The sequence below is a fragment of the Nicotiana sylvestris genome, chromosome 1 (genome assembly GCF_000393655.2).
Source record: "Nicotiana sylvestris chromosome 1, ASM39365v2, whole genome shotgun sequence".
NCBI lineage: Eukaryota > Viridiplantae > Streptophyta > Magnoliopsida > Solanales > Solanaceae > Nicotiana > Nicotiana sylvestris.
In genome coordinates this window covers 37,650,782-37,666,801 of record NC_091057.1, presented here as the reverse complement: position 1 = coordinate 37,666,801, position 16,020 = coordinate 37,650,782, and the positions used below count along the sequence as shown (strand labels likewise).

The window sequence follows — 16,020 nt, the reverse complement described above, 5'->3', positions numbered from 1 at the left end:
AGGATTTTGAACCAGATTTGGTTCGAATCTCTTAAGATCTGCTTGCCATTTAGGCAAGCTATTAGGTAATACCAAAATTAGGTAGCCAATAAGGAAGAGGGACTAATATGGTAAGGGAATCATAGATTGATTCCATTTTTGGGGGTGGAATCGGAGAGATTTGAGTGACGGCGCTAGGGCTTTTGAGAGAAGACGGGGAAGGTTCGAGAGAGTTCAAGGGCGACGGGGCTGGGATAATGGACTCTAGGGTTTGGAGGTGGGGATATAAGGAAAAGGCGGGGTTATTTGTGAGTCGTTGATCATTTGTGATCAACGGCTGGGAATTAGGCAAGGTTGGGTCAGTTTCGGACTGGGTTAAGGGGTTATGGATTGGGCTTAAGTGATTTGGGATAGTGTATTTAGGTAATTGGGTTGGTTTGGGTAGCTTAGGTCCGAAAAATTCAATAAAAATTGGGGCCAGATTTTAAATATCCAATGTATTAAATAAATAATTTATAAAAATAATAAATGAATAACAAAAATATCATTTGTGCATAAAAAATGGTTAATAACAATTATTCAACACTTTAAAAATATATAAAGTTATTTTTTTGCATAAATAAAGTAATTAAAAGTATATATAAATATGCAATTTTAGCCTTAAGAATGTAAATTTATATATGATAAATTTGTTAAAATATTTAGAACCTAATCTGCGTGTAAATGATGAAATTAGATGATAAAATTATTATAAAAAATAATTTGTGATGCAATTAATGATTATTTATACAGTAAAATATGGGAATAGATTGATTAAAAAATCTTTACAAATTATGGGAAAATTAGGAAAAAATACTTGATGATGCTCATACATTATTTTGAAAGTATATATGCATATTTGAAATATGTGAAGGAAAAATTGGGTATCAATAGGTATATGAAAATCATGGAATGATTTGAGTTGTTATTCGTAGTGGATGTAGTGGGCACGGAGTAGGAATTTACTCGGTTGCTTAGAGGTGTGGATTACTTCTTTGGGTGTTATCGTGCTAATGGGGCACAAGTCGTTCGGCCTATTTGGGCGGTGTAATTGAGATTTGAGTAGAGTGGATGACTCTCGAGAATGGTTCTAATAGATTCAAGATTTATATGTAGTAATTGGGAATTTTCAGGATTTGTATATGGCTAGAAACTGAGATTAAGATTGGATGATGTCGAGACTCGCAGTATTTCTATATCCTTATGGATTCTACATTTCAGTAGTAGGAAGGTGAAGGAAATGGTTTTTGATTCGCATAATGTCTCTTCAAAGTGGGTATCTCGGTTGTGGTACTTTAGTGATACTTAAGAGGGAATTCAGCGGCTTATGGGCCTTAGGGCGGTGTGGCTCTATACTAGAGTTCGTGGGGTGAGTTTTGGTTAAGGATCGTGGTATTGTAGCAAGGAGAAGTATCAATTTGAAGACAATTAATATGGAACTCAGAGAAATATGACAACTTTGTAGTAGGTTGGATCAACACTGTAATGGATATGATCGATTTTTTGGGTACTTATGACGTAGTAAGTTTCTACAGGTGTTTTGTGGAGATACTCTTGGGTTTTGGTGGACTTGCGTGGCCTGGTTGAGTTAGAGATATTTAGTTTTGACGGTTTGTTTATGTGCAAATGGGTTGTGGAGAGTTCTCGATGTTTTCTACCACGGTTTGAGATGTATATTTCCTACTGATGTGTGGGACATGTTGCGTATTGTGATTTTTACCTAGATGGGATCAAATGGAAGATTCCTAGATAATTGAGTATGTAGTTTGCTTGTGACTCAGGGTGGATTATGAGGTTCTCATACTCTTCATATGATTGCATGATCAATGTGGTGCGTTGTGTGGGATCGAGATTGGCATGTGCAAGGTCACGAGTTAGTTTTGAAAGGATGGACATAAATTCTTAGGCAACATGGACGAATTTAAATGACTAGATGAATGATATTACTTCATTGTTATTGCGGCACTCTCCTGGTTGATCGACTGTTGATTTTAAGATATTTCTATGTGGCACGAAAGAATTAGAGAAGTATTTATCGTGTATGAGATATGTGTTAGACATTCAGGTGGTGGAGTTGGGACTAGATATGGTGATTCGTGTGTTCTATGAATTTAGAGCTAGGAGTTCTTAGGAGCAGATTGTTTCGTGATTGTGGACTGTGAAAATGAGTCCAAGCTAGTCAGAGGATAATAGTATGTGTTATGATTCAGTCATTGTGGACTTTTGGGGGGTTATTTATCTATTTGTGGGTGACCAGAGTTGATTTGGGGTCCATTTGTAGGCCCAATAAGGATGTATATTCTACACCGGGCCGGATTGGTTGACTCTGTACTTCTATTGTTGGTACCCAACTTTTCCCTCATATATTTTTAAAATGCATATATACTCTCAAAATAGTGCATCAGCATCAACCAGTGTTTTTTCAAAATTTTATGTAACTTTAAAATGATTTCAATTAATTTATTCTAGCATTTTATTATCCAAATAATTACTAATTGCATCATAAATAATTTTATGATGATTTATTACTTGATTTTTTATCATTTATATCTATATTAAGCTTTAATCGTTTTATGCAAAATTATATTTAAGCTATAATTGCAATAACTTTGCAATAATAGCCAGTATATGCATAATTACATTATTTTCACAAGAAAATTATCTTTGGTGTTTTTATAATATTAAGTAATTATTTTAAATCATTTTTATGCGTAAATATTATTTTTATAATTTATTAATTATTTTATCAATTAAATGGGTATTTAATAAATAGCCTCTTTTAATATGGTTTAATTTCGGACCTTAGCCCAAATTATTACCCCCATTCCAATTAAAACCATAGCCCAATACCCTGACCCAAATTTTAAACCCGCCCAACCCCTCAGATCAAATCCCGGTCGTTGATCTCAAAAGATCAACGATTCAGGATCATTTTCCTTTTATAATTAACCCCTAACACCCTAACCTTAATCATTTTTTCCGCCCTGCCGCCCTTGAATCCCTCCTCCTCTCTTTTCTCTCAAACTCTCCCCTAACCCTAGCCCGTCGTCACCGGAAACCCTACAATCCATGGGGTTTCCCTTTGATTTTAGGCCCCATCCGGCCTCCTATCTCTACTAGATATTCGATTTCTTTATTGTTTGATGGAATCTCGAAGAGTTTCAACACAGACTCGAATTCAGCTCTTCATTTTCTCGACGAACCTTCCTGTGTTCATCTCTATGTTTGTGAGTATTGTTATCTTCATGTTTATGGCTTAAACCTCTGGTTCCAAACTAGATTTTTCTCACCTCGGTCCATTTTTCAAAACCCTAGTCTCTTTCTACTCGAGATTGTTCAGATCCTTGTAGATCTGAGATGATTTTAAATTTATCTGATATTTCTCTTTAACATCTTCTGTCTTTTCTTATTATTAATCGATTTTAGTGTTTCTCTAAAACTAGGGTTTTGTCTCTTTACGTTTCTGCAAAAGTTTTATAATTTTTAAGTGTTTAACTCTGGTTCTCTTTACTTGTTCGACTGATTTTCATGTCTATATTGTAATCCCTAGAGTTTCTAATTATTTCACTATTTGTTTTGATATTTGCATGTTATTCCTTGACCCTATCAATTAACAGAGATTAACTGATTCTTATTTTCCTAATTAGGGTTCGAAATTATATTTTTTTATTGAAATTGGTATTTCTCCATGATTTTACTTATTTTTCCTTATTTGTGACACATAATTGGTACTACTTGCCTTAATTAGGTTACTAGCCTGATTTCTGGGATTTGATTGTTTTAACCGGCCCATAAATGGTCTTTGATTTATTTCGTTACCTTATTAAACCTCAAACTTGGTTGTTAATTAATTCTCCCTAATTTAAGGGTTCTTTTCCGAATCCTGTTGTGTTAATTGATTGGGTCTAGCCCTAATTAACGGGTTAATTTATCTGCATTCCTTATTTGTGAACTCTTAACTTTCTTTGCCTTATTGGTTTTACTTGCTGAATGCTATATAAACCTCCCCATTCTGATTTTTTTAGAACACACGAACACACACGAAAAGATACAAAAACACCCACACACATAAACTGTTACTCACACGCTCACAACTGTATTTCTTTGTGTTACTTCTATTTGCTATTCTGTCTAGCCGGCTGAAAGCCAAGGCTAGACTCTTGGATTCCACTTGCCTTCACCATCCTGTTTGCTACCTCTCAACTGGTATGCCTCAATTTCTATTATCATGCTCTCCTCTATATGCTATGTAGTCATTTCATTATGAATTTCAACATGCTTCTGCTTGCCCCATGTTTTCCTGTTTATTGCTCTCTTAACCAGCATGACTTATTTCCTATTAACATGTCATGTCTTATATGTTGGTATGGTTAGTATGATTGAATATACTCCTGTCTGATCCATGACACTTGTTTACCCGTTTCTCAACTAGCATACCCCAATTCATGTCCTGTTTTCATGTGCTGATAATTTACCTTAGCATGTTCCTGATCAATTCATGGTTTCTATGTACTTCTTTCAAGAATAATGTACTTTAAATTCCTGGTACCTTTTTCTGTATGGCTATCTGATTAATCATTTGACTTTAGCATGTTTCTCTCTACTAAATACATGTCTATATGATTCCACTTAGTAATAGCTAATAGACTAAGTCAATGTGAAACCTTATTTGACTCAATTTTGACTCTGTTCTGTCTATGATTCCAATGTTCCTGCTTTGTTGTGATTGTTTAACTACTGGTAACTATATCTGAATCAATCTGCTGAAATATGGCTCTATTCTGTTTATGTTCACTTTTGAAAAAATCAAACTGCTTTCTTTCTAAAACTATCTCCTGCCCTTATACATTATTTTCAAACTTCTACTCTTAGTTATCTAGGGTCCTACCACCCCAGTATGAGCACCGCCTAGGGTCCATGAGACTCCTCTGAACTCTGACACACTGAGGTTGGTCTTCCAAATTCTTTACAGAATTGTTTCTTTGAAAAGGTTCTGGTGTGAGCATTGCTCAGGGTCCCTGAGGCCCTTGGGAACTTTGACACACCAGAAGCCGATTTGTGTGTTATGAGCTACCTGTGAACATCAGATTTGCCTGAAGGCCTGGCTTCCAAGTTGAGGGATAGCCTGCCAAGGCTCCCTATAGTGTTATAGATAACTTTGTGTAATTCATTCATATTGGTCTATAATAATGTAATAATCTTTGTAAAAATAGATATTGGTTTCTTAGTAAAAGTTGGGGAGGGTTTTATTCTTTATCTTTGCTTGAAACTCGGGTAGAAATCCTACTTATAGGATTGTTGATGATTATGTGAGCGTTATAGTTGTTTAGAGATCATGTCTATAGGGCTTTCTAATTGTTTTGTTCTGTACTTCACTCGCATGCTAGAAATTATGTTCATAGATTCCTTGCATTAGAAATCATGTCTACAGGATCCATGCACATTTTACGCATTAGTAACCATGTCTATAGGATCTTGCCTGTTTGAATAACAATTTTCCTAGCAATGTGCTTAAAGAATTCTGCCTAATAGAGATCCTATCTATAGGAACTAAAAATCACTTAGATACCATGCCCATAGGAAATAAAATAATCAATTCTGCATATAGTTATCATGCCTATAGGAAATATCAGTTTTGCGCTTAGATATCATGCCTATAGGAAATAAGCATAAAAATAGTTTCAACACTTAGATATCATACCTATAGAAAATACATATAAAATCAGTCTTGATACTTAGACATCATGCCTATAGGAAGTGAGTGTAAAATATCAGTTTCTGTGTTTAGATATCATGTATATAAGAAATAATGCTTGTAATTAGTTTCAACACTTAGAAAGCATGCCTATAGGATCTAAAAAGATGAAATCTACTCGTTAAAATCAGTAACTGGTTTATAGCTTAGAGACCATGTCTATAGGGTTTTGCCTGACTATCACTTAGGAAAGGTTGTGGGTTAACTAAAGTTCTAGGTTTGAAAATTGTGATTGCTTGTTTGAAATATGCCTGAATTCAAAGTATTAACAAAATCAGTAGGCAAACTGATAGGTACTCGTCTGCTCGCTTTAATAAAACCGTTGTATATTCTGTTTGTGCTCATAAAGATATACTGCCTATAGGATCCTAAAATCATTTAAAATTGCTTGTTTTAATAGCGTGCATTTGTTTGTCTATTTGTGGAGGCTAACATGAGCCCCCTTAATTTTTCCTTATATGACAGTCCTACTTAACTTTTGTTTGTCGCTTAGTTTTCCCCTTTTAAACAACATAGGTAAGTCTAGAACTGCCTTGAATAGAGGTCCTAAACACCTCTAGGGCCAGAGGTAAGGGATGGGTAGTGCACACATAATGTACGTAACTGGATGTTATTAGAACGCTTAGGTAATAATTGAAAAATGGAGGGTAATTGGATAGTAAAGGAAATGATGACCTGTGCGCTAATGCTACGCGTAACATCTCAATTTGGGGAAGGTTACCGAGTATTACATAGAAGTGATCCTATTGGCTAATAAACTTAGGATCCCTTTAATTCCCGCTTAAAATAATCTCTATTTGAATAAACTGCTATATTTCCTTAAATACTAATTCGCTTAAATTGAGTTTAGTCGGGACCCACCATTGTGGACCTCGAGGAATGCCTAACACCTTCCCCCTCAAGGTAATTTTGAGCCCTTACACAATCTCTGGTGATGTAAACTAGTACACGAGTTAATTGTTCTAGGTGCCCTAACACACCTTAATCCGTTAGGTGGCGACTCTTCAAATCTCTTACCCAATTCTCAAAAGGAAAGGAGTTGTCCCAAAATTTTGAAACCTGGACTCCGCGATGAAAAAGGGGGCGTGACAGCATGGCGACTCTGCTGGGGATATTTATAGTCTCTTACCATAACAAAATTGTTTTTTGTGAATTAGTCGTAAGGATGCTTTATTCTGTTAATACGTGTGCACCCTTTCCCCTTCCCTCCCTTTATCTTGATTTAATTGCCTATTTTCAAGAATTTATGATCTCCTTTACTACAGAAACTGACTTGTCTCCTTGTTTTCTTTCTTAAACGTCTTTCAATTATTAAATACCGGATTTCTTATTTTTAACGTGCAAATACGTGACAACATGCTATTTATTGTTGCATAAATCATGCTCAACATCATATTCCACTCGTGTGTAATCAATCTTCTAGCAACGCTTGATGAGTGTTTGTGCCCTTCCTATATATCACCCTTTAAATTCGGAAAGGCTTATTTGTGGTAAAACTAGTCGATCAGCAGTGCAGTCAATAGTTCCGTGCCTTTCCCCTCAAGTTGTCCACATGAAGGTGCCAGTCTAGACCTTTATAGAAATCTTACTCTGATTAATTGTACATGCATCATGGTCAAACCTATCCGGATTAATATGTTGTCTACATAATAACCCTTTAAGACAAGCCTCGTCCAAATGTCCATCGGGTTTCTATAATCCCAACGGACGCAGCCACAATTTTGTGCATTAATTTTGGAGAAATAAGTGCCAATATGCTAATCATTGTTGTATAAATAGTCGGATCTGGAGGGGGAAAGGGCCTAACCATATTTGTTTTGCAGAAAATGAGGCACAAAGTCCCCAGGTTCGGCATGGTCTGTAACACACCACCACTGTTGCTAGATTGGTGGGAGGATCTTCCACCAAGTGATAAAAATCATGTAAAAAGGGTCTTGGGAAATTTACCTTCTCTATTGGACCTCCAGCCGAACAACATGTTGATCGAAGCTGCCACAATATTTTGGGACAAAGAAAGAGCCGTGTTTCGCTTTGGAAACATAGAAATGACCCCTTTCTTAGAAGAAATAGGGGGATTTGCTGTGCTACCTTGGGATAGTTCTGGTTTATTGGTGCCAGAAATTGCACTAATAAGGGTTTCTGAAGATGATGGGTCTGAAAAAGATTGAGGATTTGGAGTGCCTGAAGAAATCTTACATACCTTTCGACTTCATCTATGAACGATAAGGTCACAACAAATCTTATCATATTTTTGATGATGAGTTCTCCATCACTTTCTTGGGTTAGATTCACCGTATGGTTTTTGTGTTCATCGTCTGCTTCTTGGGTATGATAGTGTTCCTGATCCAAGGGGATAGAATCCACACCAGGCTGGCCATGGTAACCAAAGCCTTGATGGATGGGATCGAGGGGTAGACATGTACCATTGTTCCTATGATTATAACAGACATATATAGGGACTTAGAGCACTGTCAGAAGGGGTACAAATACTTCGAAGGTTATAATCTGTTGTTACAAGTTTGGTTGGTAGAGCATCTCCAAAAAGGTCAATACCGTCAAGAGCCTCCACGAAGGCCGTGGAATGGTCACATAGCTTTCCATCATCCTAAGAGAATGACTTATATCCCAGACAGGTTTGCTCAACCCGAAAATGCTATAGGATGGGTGCAGTTGTTCAGTAATTTGACCAAGGATCAGGTTCAATAGATGTTCGAATGGTTCCCTACTGAGGAGTTCATCATCAAATCTAGGGATGTTCCAAACTTGGTACTGATCGGGTTGAGGGGAATATACCCGTATGCTCCTATCAGAGTTATGAGACAGGCAGGCAGGAAGTAGGTTATACCGTGAGTTGCTAAAATGAGTCACTACAGGGCAGATTTTCAGGATGATGACGTCCCATACAAATGTGAAGCTCAGAATATGTGGCATTTAAAAATTATCATGGAAAAATATACCATTGAGCTAGATTTATATCATGCCGGTCATGTGTACTTCTACCCATCATGGTTAGAAGATAACATAGCAGGAATATTCGAGCCAAGGGTTGATCCAGGAAATAGAGTCATAGATGAAGTTTCCGAAGCACAAGTGAAATATAACAAACTGCGCAAAAGAGTTCACGAGTCCGAGGCCGAGCACCTGGAGCGACACAAGACCGATATGGAACTAATTAATGAATGGAGGGAGATGGCTATTAAATCAAGCCAAAGGTTGGAATATCTGGAGTACAGCCTGATGAAATTGGATGGAAAAATGAGGAAGAGAGTCATCGATTGCCAGAACACCGAAGGAAGTGGATGAGGACATTTAGCAAGGGCATACCTACTGCTTAACCTGCGGGAACTGGGGAATGTGATCGACGAAGCCAAAAAAATCCAGCCCGGAGAAGGTCTTTCGGGGACCAAGTAGATTAGGTTTATTTACTTTTTCAAATGTAATAAGCCCAAGTGTCATTAGTGACTTATCTTATTTAGTGTCGTTTTAGATTCATCTATTTTTACATTAATGAAATGAGGCAATTATTGGCACTAAAATTCTCCAAATCAACCCGTAGCTAGGCCTACCTCAGGCACAACGAGGCTCCCAAATTAGGACGCAGATTTACATTCCCCTAATACGTCTTTAGATACTACAAACATTTTCAGAAACCTTACTGACTTGTTTACCTTTTATTTTTCTTTATTTTTTATTATTCCCATCTTTTAATGTTGGTTCGTACATACTGGCATCATCAGCATATCACACCAGATCTAGAGGCCCTCCACCACCTCCTCCTCCAAGTAAGCCGAAAAGCAGAGGAAAAGCTAAGATGGATGACTTGAGTGGTATCGGAAAAGAAAATGCTGAGAATATTGAAACTTCAGACGGTCAGAGTACTCCGGCCCAGAATGATTTGGTCCTATGATTGGAGCAGAAAATACTGGAGTTATAAGGAGAACTTGAGCAGGTCTGCAACTTGGCAAACCTCTCCCTCACTCTGAATGTCACAGACGTTAACCAACAAAATGCTCAAAACCCAGCACCTCCTCAAAATACACCAAACCAACGTCGACAAAATCCTCCTGCACCCCATCAATACGCCACACAACCTAAAAATCCCAATCATCTACCAATACCAACTCCTCCACAACACCATCATCAACCAACCCAGTACCCATAAACTACTACCTACCACACTCCTCAGAACACACCACAACCTATTCCCAATCCTCAAAACTCTACCAATGACCACCACTACATCCAAATCCATGGCACCTACCAAAATAACCCCATATACGTGGAAACCGTACATCACTCTACCTAACCAATCTCTTATACACCAGAATCCGCTTAGAAGGACCTTCTCATCAAGAACATGGCCAAGGCGCTCAAGAAGTTGACAAGTCGAGTTTAGGGTGTTGAAGGATGTAAAGGGGTAGAAGGTCTAAACTATGAGGTTTTATGCATACAACCAAATGTGAAACTGCCGGAGGGTTACATACCTCCCAAGTTTGAAATATTTGACGGAATGAGTGATCCCAAAGTTCATTTGAGAACTTATTGTGACAAGCTCGTAGGGGTCAAAAAAGATGAAAATATTTGAATGAAGCTCTTCATGAGAAGTCTTACCGGAGATGCACTGCCCTGGTGCATAAGCCAGAATCCTAAGGAATCGGCCAATTGGGTGAGCATGGCATCAGATTTTATGGACCGGTTCAGGTTCAATATAGAGAATGCACCAGATGTCTTTTATATCCAGATCCTAAAGAAGAAGCCAATTGAGACTTTCCATGAGTATGCTACTCGGTAGAGGTCAGAAGCAGCCAAGGTCAGACCAGTATTAGACGAGAAGCAGATGAACAAGTTCTTTGTCAGGGCATATGACCTACAATATTACGAAAGGCTAATGGTTATTGAGAATCATAAGTTCTCCGATATCATCAAACTCGGAGAAAGGATTGAAGAGGGTATCAAAAGCGAGATGGTGACAAATTTTGAGGCACTGCAGGCCACGAACAAAGCATTGCAACCAGGTGGAATATCAAAGAAGAAAGAAGTAGGGGCAGTAATGGTGGCCAAGCCCAAAATCTCCACTCACATACCAAACACATCCACCTACATACCAACCCTCACCTCCCAGATATTCTCAACCTACCACCACCTATCACACTTATAACACCCAACCAGCCTATTACCATTCGCCTCCAACTCGTCCAAATTGCCAAAAACCCCAACCTAATTTTGATCGCAAACCACCTAGATAGTACACTGCCATTGCTGAACCCATCGACCAGCTGTACGAAAGTTTGAAGGATATTGGTTATGTCACCCTTATTCCCGCTGTGGCAATGGAAAATTCATCTCAATGGGTCAATTCGAACAAAACATGTGCATATTATTCTAGTATGAAAGGGCAAACTATTGACGAGTGCCGGACAATGAAAGATAATATCCAGACATTAATTGATAATAAGGTCATACAAGCAAAGGAAGCTTCACCCAATGCCTGCAACAATCCTCTTCCAGATCATATGGGCGAATGGATCAATGTGATAGAAATTGATGAGAAGTGGGATCCCGAAGGATTAATTGGACTTATCAAAGAGGGTGACGATCCTAAGAAGCCCGCAGTCACGCTCAATCCTATTGTGGTCCAGGTACAGCCGCCAGTTGAGGTTGAAGTAACCACATCGGTTCTATTTGAGGTAGAAGTAACACCACCTGCAGCCACACCTATTCCATTTGAGGTAGAAGTGGCCACACCTTTCACAATGACAATAGCAACCACACCTCCTTTCAAGTCCAACTCCATACCTTGGGATTACGTTGCTGAAGCTAGGCGAAAGGGAAAATCAAGGATGTAAGAATCTGGTGCCGCATAAGGGATGGCCAGAACTGGAAGGATCTATACACCAGAAAATTTGGGAGGATCAAGCAAGGAGGCTGCTACCAAACAACCTGTCATATAAACTGGACAAGAGGATCTTTGGAGGAAAGTACAGGTGAGAGAATACTCTGTTGTCAATCATTTAAACAGGACTCCCACCCAGATATCCATCCTGTCACTATTGCGAAATTCGGAGGCGCATAGGATTGCTCTGATGAAGGTGTTGAATGAAGCTTACGTGCCCAACAATATCACCAGTGGAGATATGGACAACATGGTAGGGTGTACTGGAAAGTCACAAGATCACCTTCCACGAAGATAACTACCACCTGAAGGGTTAAGTCACAACAAGGCATTACATATCACAATATAATTTGAGGACAAATTCATCGTCAGGTTCTTAATAGATGGGGGTTCAAGCCTTAACATTTGTCCATTGATTACTCTAAAAAGGTTGGGCAAATATTTTCATAAGATACGAGCAGGGAGTATGAATGTGAAAGCATTTGATAGATCTCAAAGGGCCACGATTGGAGAGATTAACCTTTGTCTGTAGATGGGACCAAGTTGGTTCGATGTTGAGTTCCTAGTACTAGACATATCAGCTACATACAATCTTCTATTGAGATGACCTTGGATACATGTCGATGGGCTGTGGATTCCACACTACACCAGACTGTGAAATTTGAATGGAACCATCAGGAGGTAATCATTCAGGGAGATGGAAGTAACCCCATTTACACCAGTCAAACTATCTTGGTTATCGAGAATAGAAGAAGGCTGGGTGGAGAAACCTATCACCACATTAAACATGTCAACGCAGTTGAGAAGGACAAGTGGTGGAGTAACAAAATAGAAAGCATACGAGCATGGTCTGGGTATGAACCCGACAAAGGGCTTGGGAAGAAACTCCAGGGCATTACCAAACTGATACAGTTGAAATGTCACGGCACAACTTTTGGGTTGGGATATCCATACACCTAGCAAGAATATAATTATTGATCGCCACCATGGCGCAATACTTATTACCCTCTCGAGAAGCTAGTGCCACATTTGAGTCAGACTTTTCACCAGGCTGATACAATATGGGGATCTACAGAGGAAGAAGCTTTGGCTGGGTTGAGAAATTTGTTCCTAGAAGACGAGAATATGGATTGTAATATGATAGTTGAGGAGGAGGAGGAAGAAGGCCTCACTATACAGACTGTGGAGAAGGGAGTTATTCTCAAGAATTAGACTGCCACACCATCCCGGGCCCGCCGAGTTCCTGGGTAGCTTGGCAATCAGCCTGACTTGTTATAATAGCCATGCTAGGCATTTAAGATATTTTTAGTAATTTTGTTTTCAAAGATGCATTTTGTTTTGAAATAATTGCTCGAGTCATCGAGCCGTACCTGTTTTGGATATTTTCAAATTTAATTAATGCATTGCTATTTAGTATTTATTATTATCTTTTACATTTTTCTCTACAGGATTATTATTACTTTTCCTGATGAACCGATGACTATGACATAGACAACGCAACATAAGGATAGTGACTCAAAAGAAGAGGATGAAATACCTAAGGAAGTTGTTAGAGAAGTTGAGAATTTTGAGAACAAACCTAAGTACAACCTTGACGAAACTGAGGCAATCAATTTGGGAGATTCTGAAACCTTAAAAGAAACTCGCATAAGCATTCACCTATTACCGTCATAAAAGGAAGAATATACTTGTTTCCTAAAAGAATATGAGGATATTTTTGCATGGTCATATGATGACATGACCGGTCTGAGCATATCCATAGTGGCTCATAAGTTTCCCACCAACCCAATATGTCTGTCGGTGAAGTAGAAACTCAGAAAATTCAAACCAGATATGAGCCTCTAAATCAAAGAGGAGGTCACTAAGCAGATCAAAGCCAAAGTCCTCAGGGTAGTTAAGTACCCAACCTGGTTAGCCAACATTATACCGGTTCCGAAAAAAGACGGGAAAGTAAGGGTCTATGTTGACTATCGGGATTTAAATAGAGCAAGTCCCAAGGACGATTTCCCACTGCCAAATATACACATCTTGATCGATAATTGTGTCAAGAATGAACTTCAATCCTTTGTAGTTGCATCACGGGTTATCACTAGATCTGGATGGACGGAGAAGACATAGAGAAAACAACTTTCATTACACCGTGGGGAGTGTACTGCTACAAGATGATGCCATTTGGTATACAGAATACTTGAGCTATTTACATGAGAGCCATGACAACCATCTTCCATGATATGTACAAAAGGAAATAGAGGTGTAGGTTGGCGATGTCATCATCAAATCTAAGAGGGCCGCAGATCATATAGTAGACTTGAGAAAATTCTTCTATAGGCTAAGGAGGTGTAATCTAAAATTGAACCCCGCAATATGTGAACTCGGGGTTCCTGTAGGAAAGCTATTGGGATTCATTGTCAGCCGCCGAGGAATCAAGCTGGACCCGTCCAAAGTTAAGGCTATCCAAGAGTTATCAGCACAAAGAGCAAAAAGGACGTGATGAGCTTCCTGGGATGCTTCAACTACATCAGCCACTTCATAGCACAGTCCACAGTAATATGTGAACCCATTTTAAAAATGTTGACGAAGGATGTTGAAACTAGTTAAACCGAGGATTGTCAGAAGGCTTTTGGCAAAATCAAAGTATACATGTCTACACCGCCAGTCCTAGTCCCGCCAAAACCTGGGAGACCTTTACTACTCTATCTGTCCATATTAGATGGGGCTTTTGGATGTGTTTTTGGACAATATGACCAGACCAAAAGAAAGGAGCAAGCCATATACTACTTGAGTAAGAAGTTCACACCTTTTGAAGCACGATACTCTCTGCTGGAATGCACTTGTTGTGCTTTGACATGGATAGCTCAGAAATTGAGGCATTAATTTTGTGCCTATACCACATACCCCATATCCAGGATGGACCCTCTAAAGTACATCTTTCAGAAGCCCATGCCAATCGGGAAGTGAGCCAAGTGGCAGATATTGTTATGTGAGTTGATATCATCTATGTAACTTAGAAGGCGGTCAAAGGACAAGCATTGGCAGACCATCTTGTTGAAAATCCTGTGGGAGGAGAATACAAACCATTAAAAACATATTTTCCTGATGAATAAGTATCATTCGTAGGAGAGGACATTGCTGAAGACTACGACGATTGGAGAATGTTCTTCGATGGGGCTACAAACTTCAAAGGAGTGGGCATTGGAGCAGTTTTGGTATTAGAAATAGGTCAACATTACCCGGTATCCGCAAAGCTTAGGTTTCTGTGCACCAACAATATGGCAGAATATGAGGCTTGCATTATGGGGCTTAATCTGGCCATCGATATGAATATACAAGAGCTACAGGTAATTGGTGATTTGGATCTTCTGGTACAACAGGTTCAAGGAGAATGGGCTACGAAAAACACAAAGATACTACCATACTTGTATCATGTGCAAGAATTAATAAAGAGGTTCACAAAGATAGAATTCAAACATATTCCAAGAGTCCAGAATGAATTTGCAGATGCACTGGCCACCTTGTCATCGATGATACAACATCTAGATAAGAATTTCATCAATCACATCCCGATGAGAATCCATAATCAACTGGCTTACAATGCTAATTTTGAAGAAAGAACGGATGGAAAAATGTGGTTCCACAACATCAAAGAATACTTGGCAAAAGGAGAATATCCAAAACAGGCAAACCATACTCAGAAACGCACACTGCGGAGGTTGTCCAATCACTTCTTCGAAAGCGGAGGGACCCCGCATATAAGAATTCCTAACCTGGGGTTTTTAAGGTGTGTTAACGCAAAGCAGGCTTCCAGATTGCTTGAGGAGATACATGCCGGAACTTGCGGACCACATATGAATGGTTTTGTTCTAGCCAAAAAGATACTCAGAGCCGGATATTTTTGGATGACCATGGAAACGGATTGCATCAGGTACGTCAAGAAATTCCACCAATGCCAGGTATATGCAGACATAACAAAGGTACCACTAAACGAGCTCAATGCAACAAGTGCACATTAGGCTTTTGCTGCCTGGGAAATGGATGTCATCGGTTCAGTCGAGCCCACCACTTCTAATGGGAACTGTTTCATTTTAGTGGCTGCATCTTACAAAGCTGTAACCAAGAAACTCGTCGCAGATTTTGTCAAGGATCGTGTATTATTTGCCGATTCGGAGTTCCCGAGTCCATTATCACTGATAATGCCACTAATCTCAACAGTGATCTGATGAAAGCCATGTGTGAAACCTTCAAAATCAAGCACAAAAACTCTACAACATACAGGCCTCAAATGAATAGAGCTCTGGATGCCGCCAACAAGAACATCAAGAAGATACTGAGGAAGATGGTAGAAAATCACAAGCAA

The 16,020-nt window shown here is 38.9% G+C and overlaps 1 protein-coding gene across 1 annotated transcript; it reads left to right on the top strand.

The window, feature by feature from the left end:
* Positions 1-14,935: 14,935 nt before the first annotated feature.
* Positions 14,936-15,676, top strand: LOC138868837 (uncharacterized). Its single transcript, XM_070146411.1, has one exon. The coding sequence runs from the start codon at positions 14,936-14,938 to the stop codon at positions 15,674-15,676; it is 741 nt and encodes a 246-aa protein (XP_070002512.1).
* The last annotated feature ends 344 nt before the right edge of the window (positions 15,677-16,020 follow it).

What these genes read in the sequence shown, in the direction of transcription:
- LOC138868837 (XM_070146411.1), top strand. Translation starts at nt 14,936, where the DNA reads ATGGCAGAATATGAGGCTTGCATTATGGGGCTTAATCTGGCCATCGAT.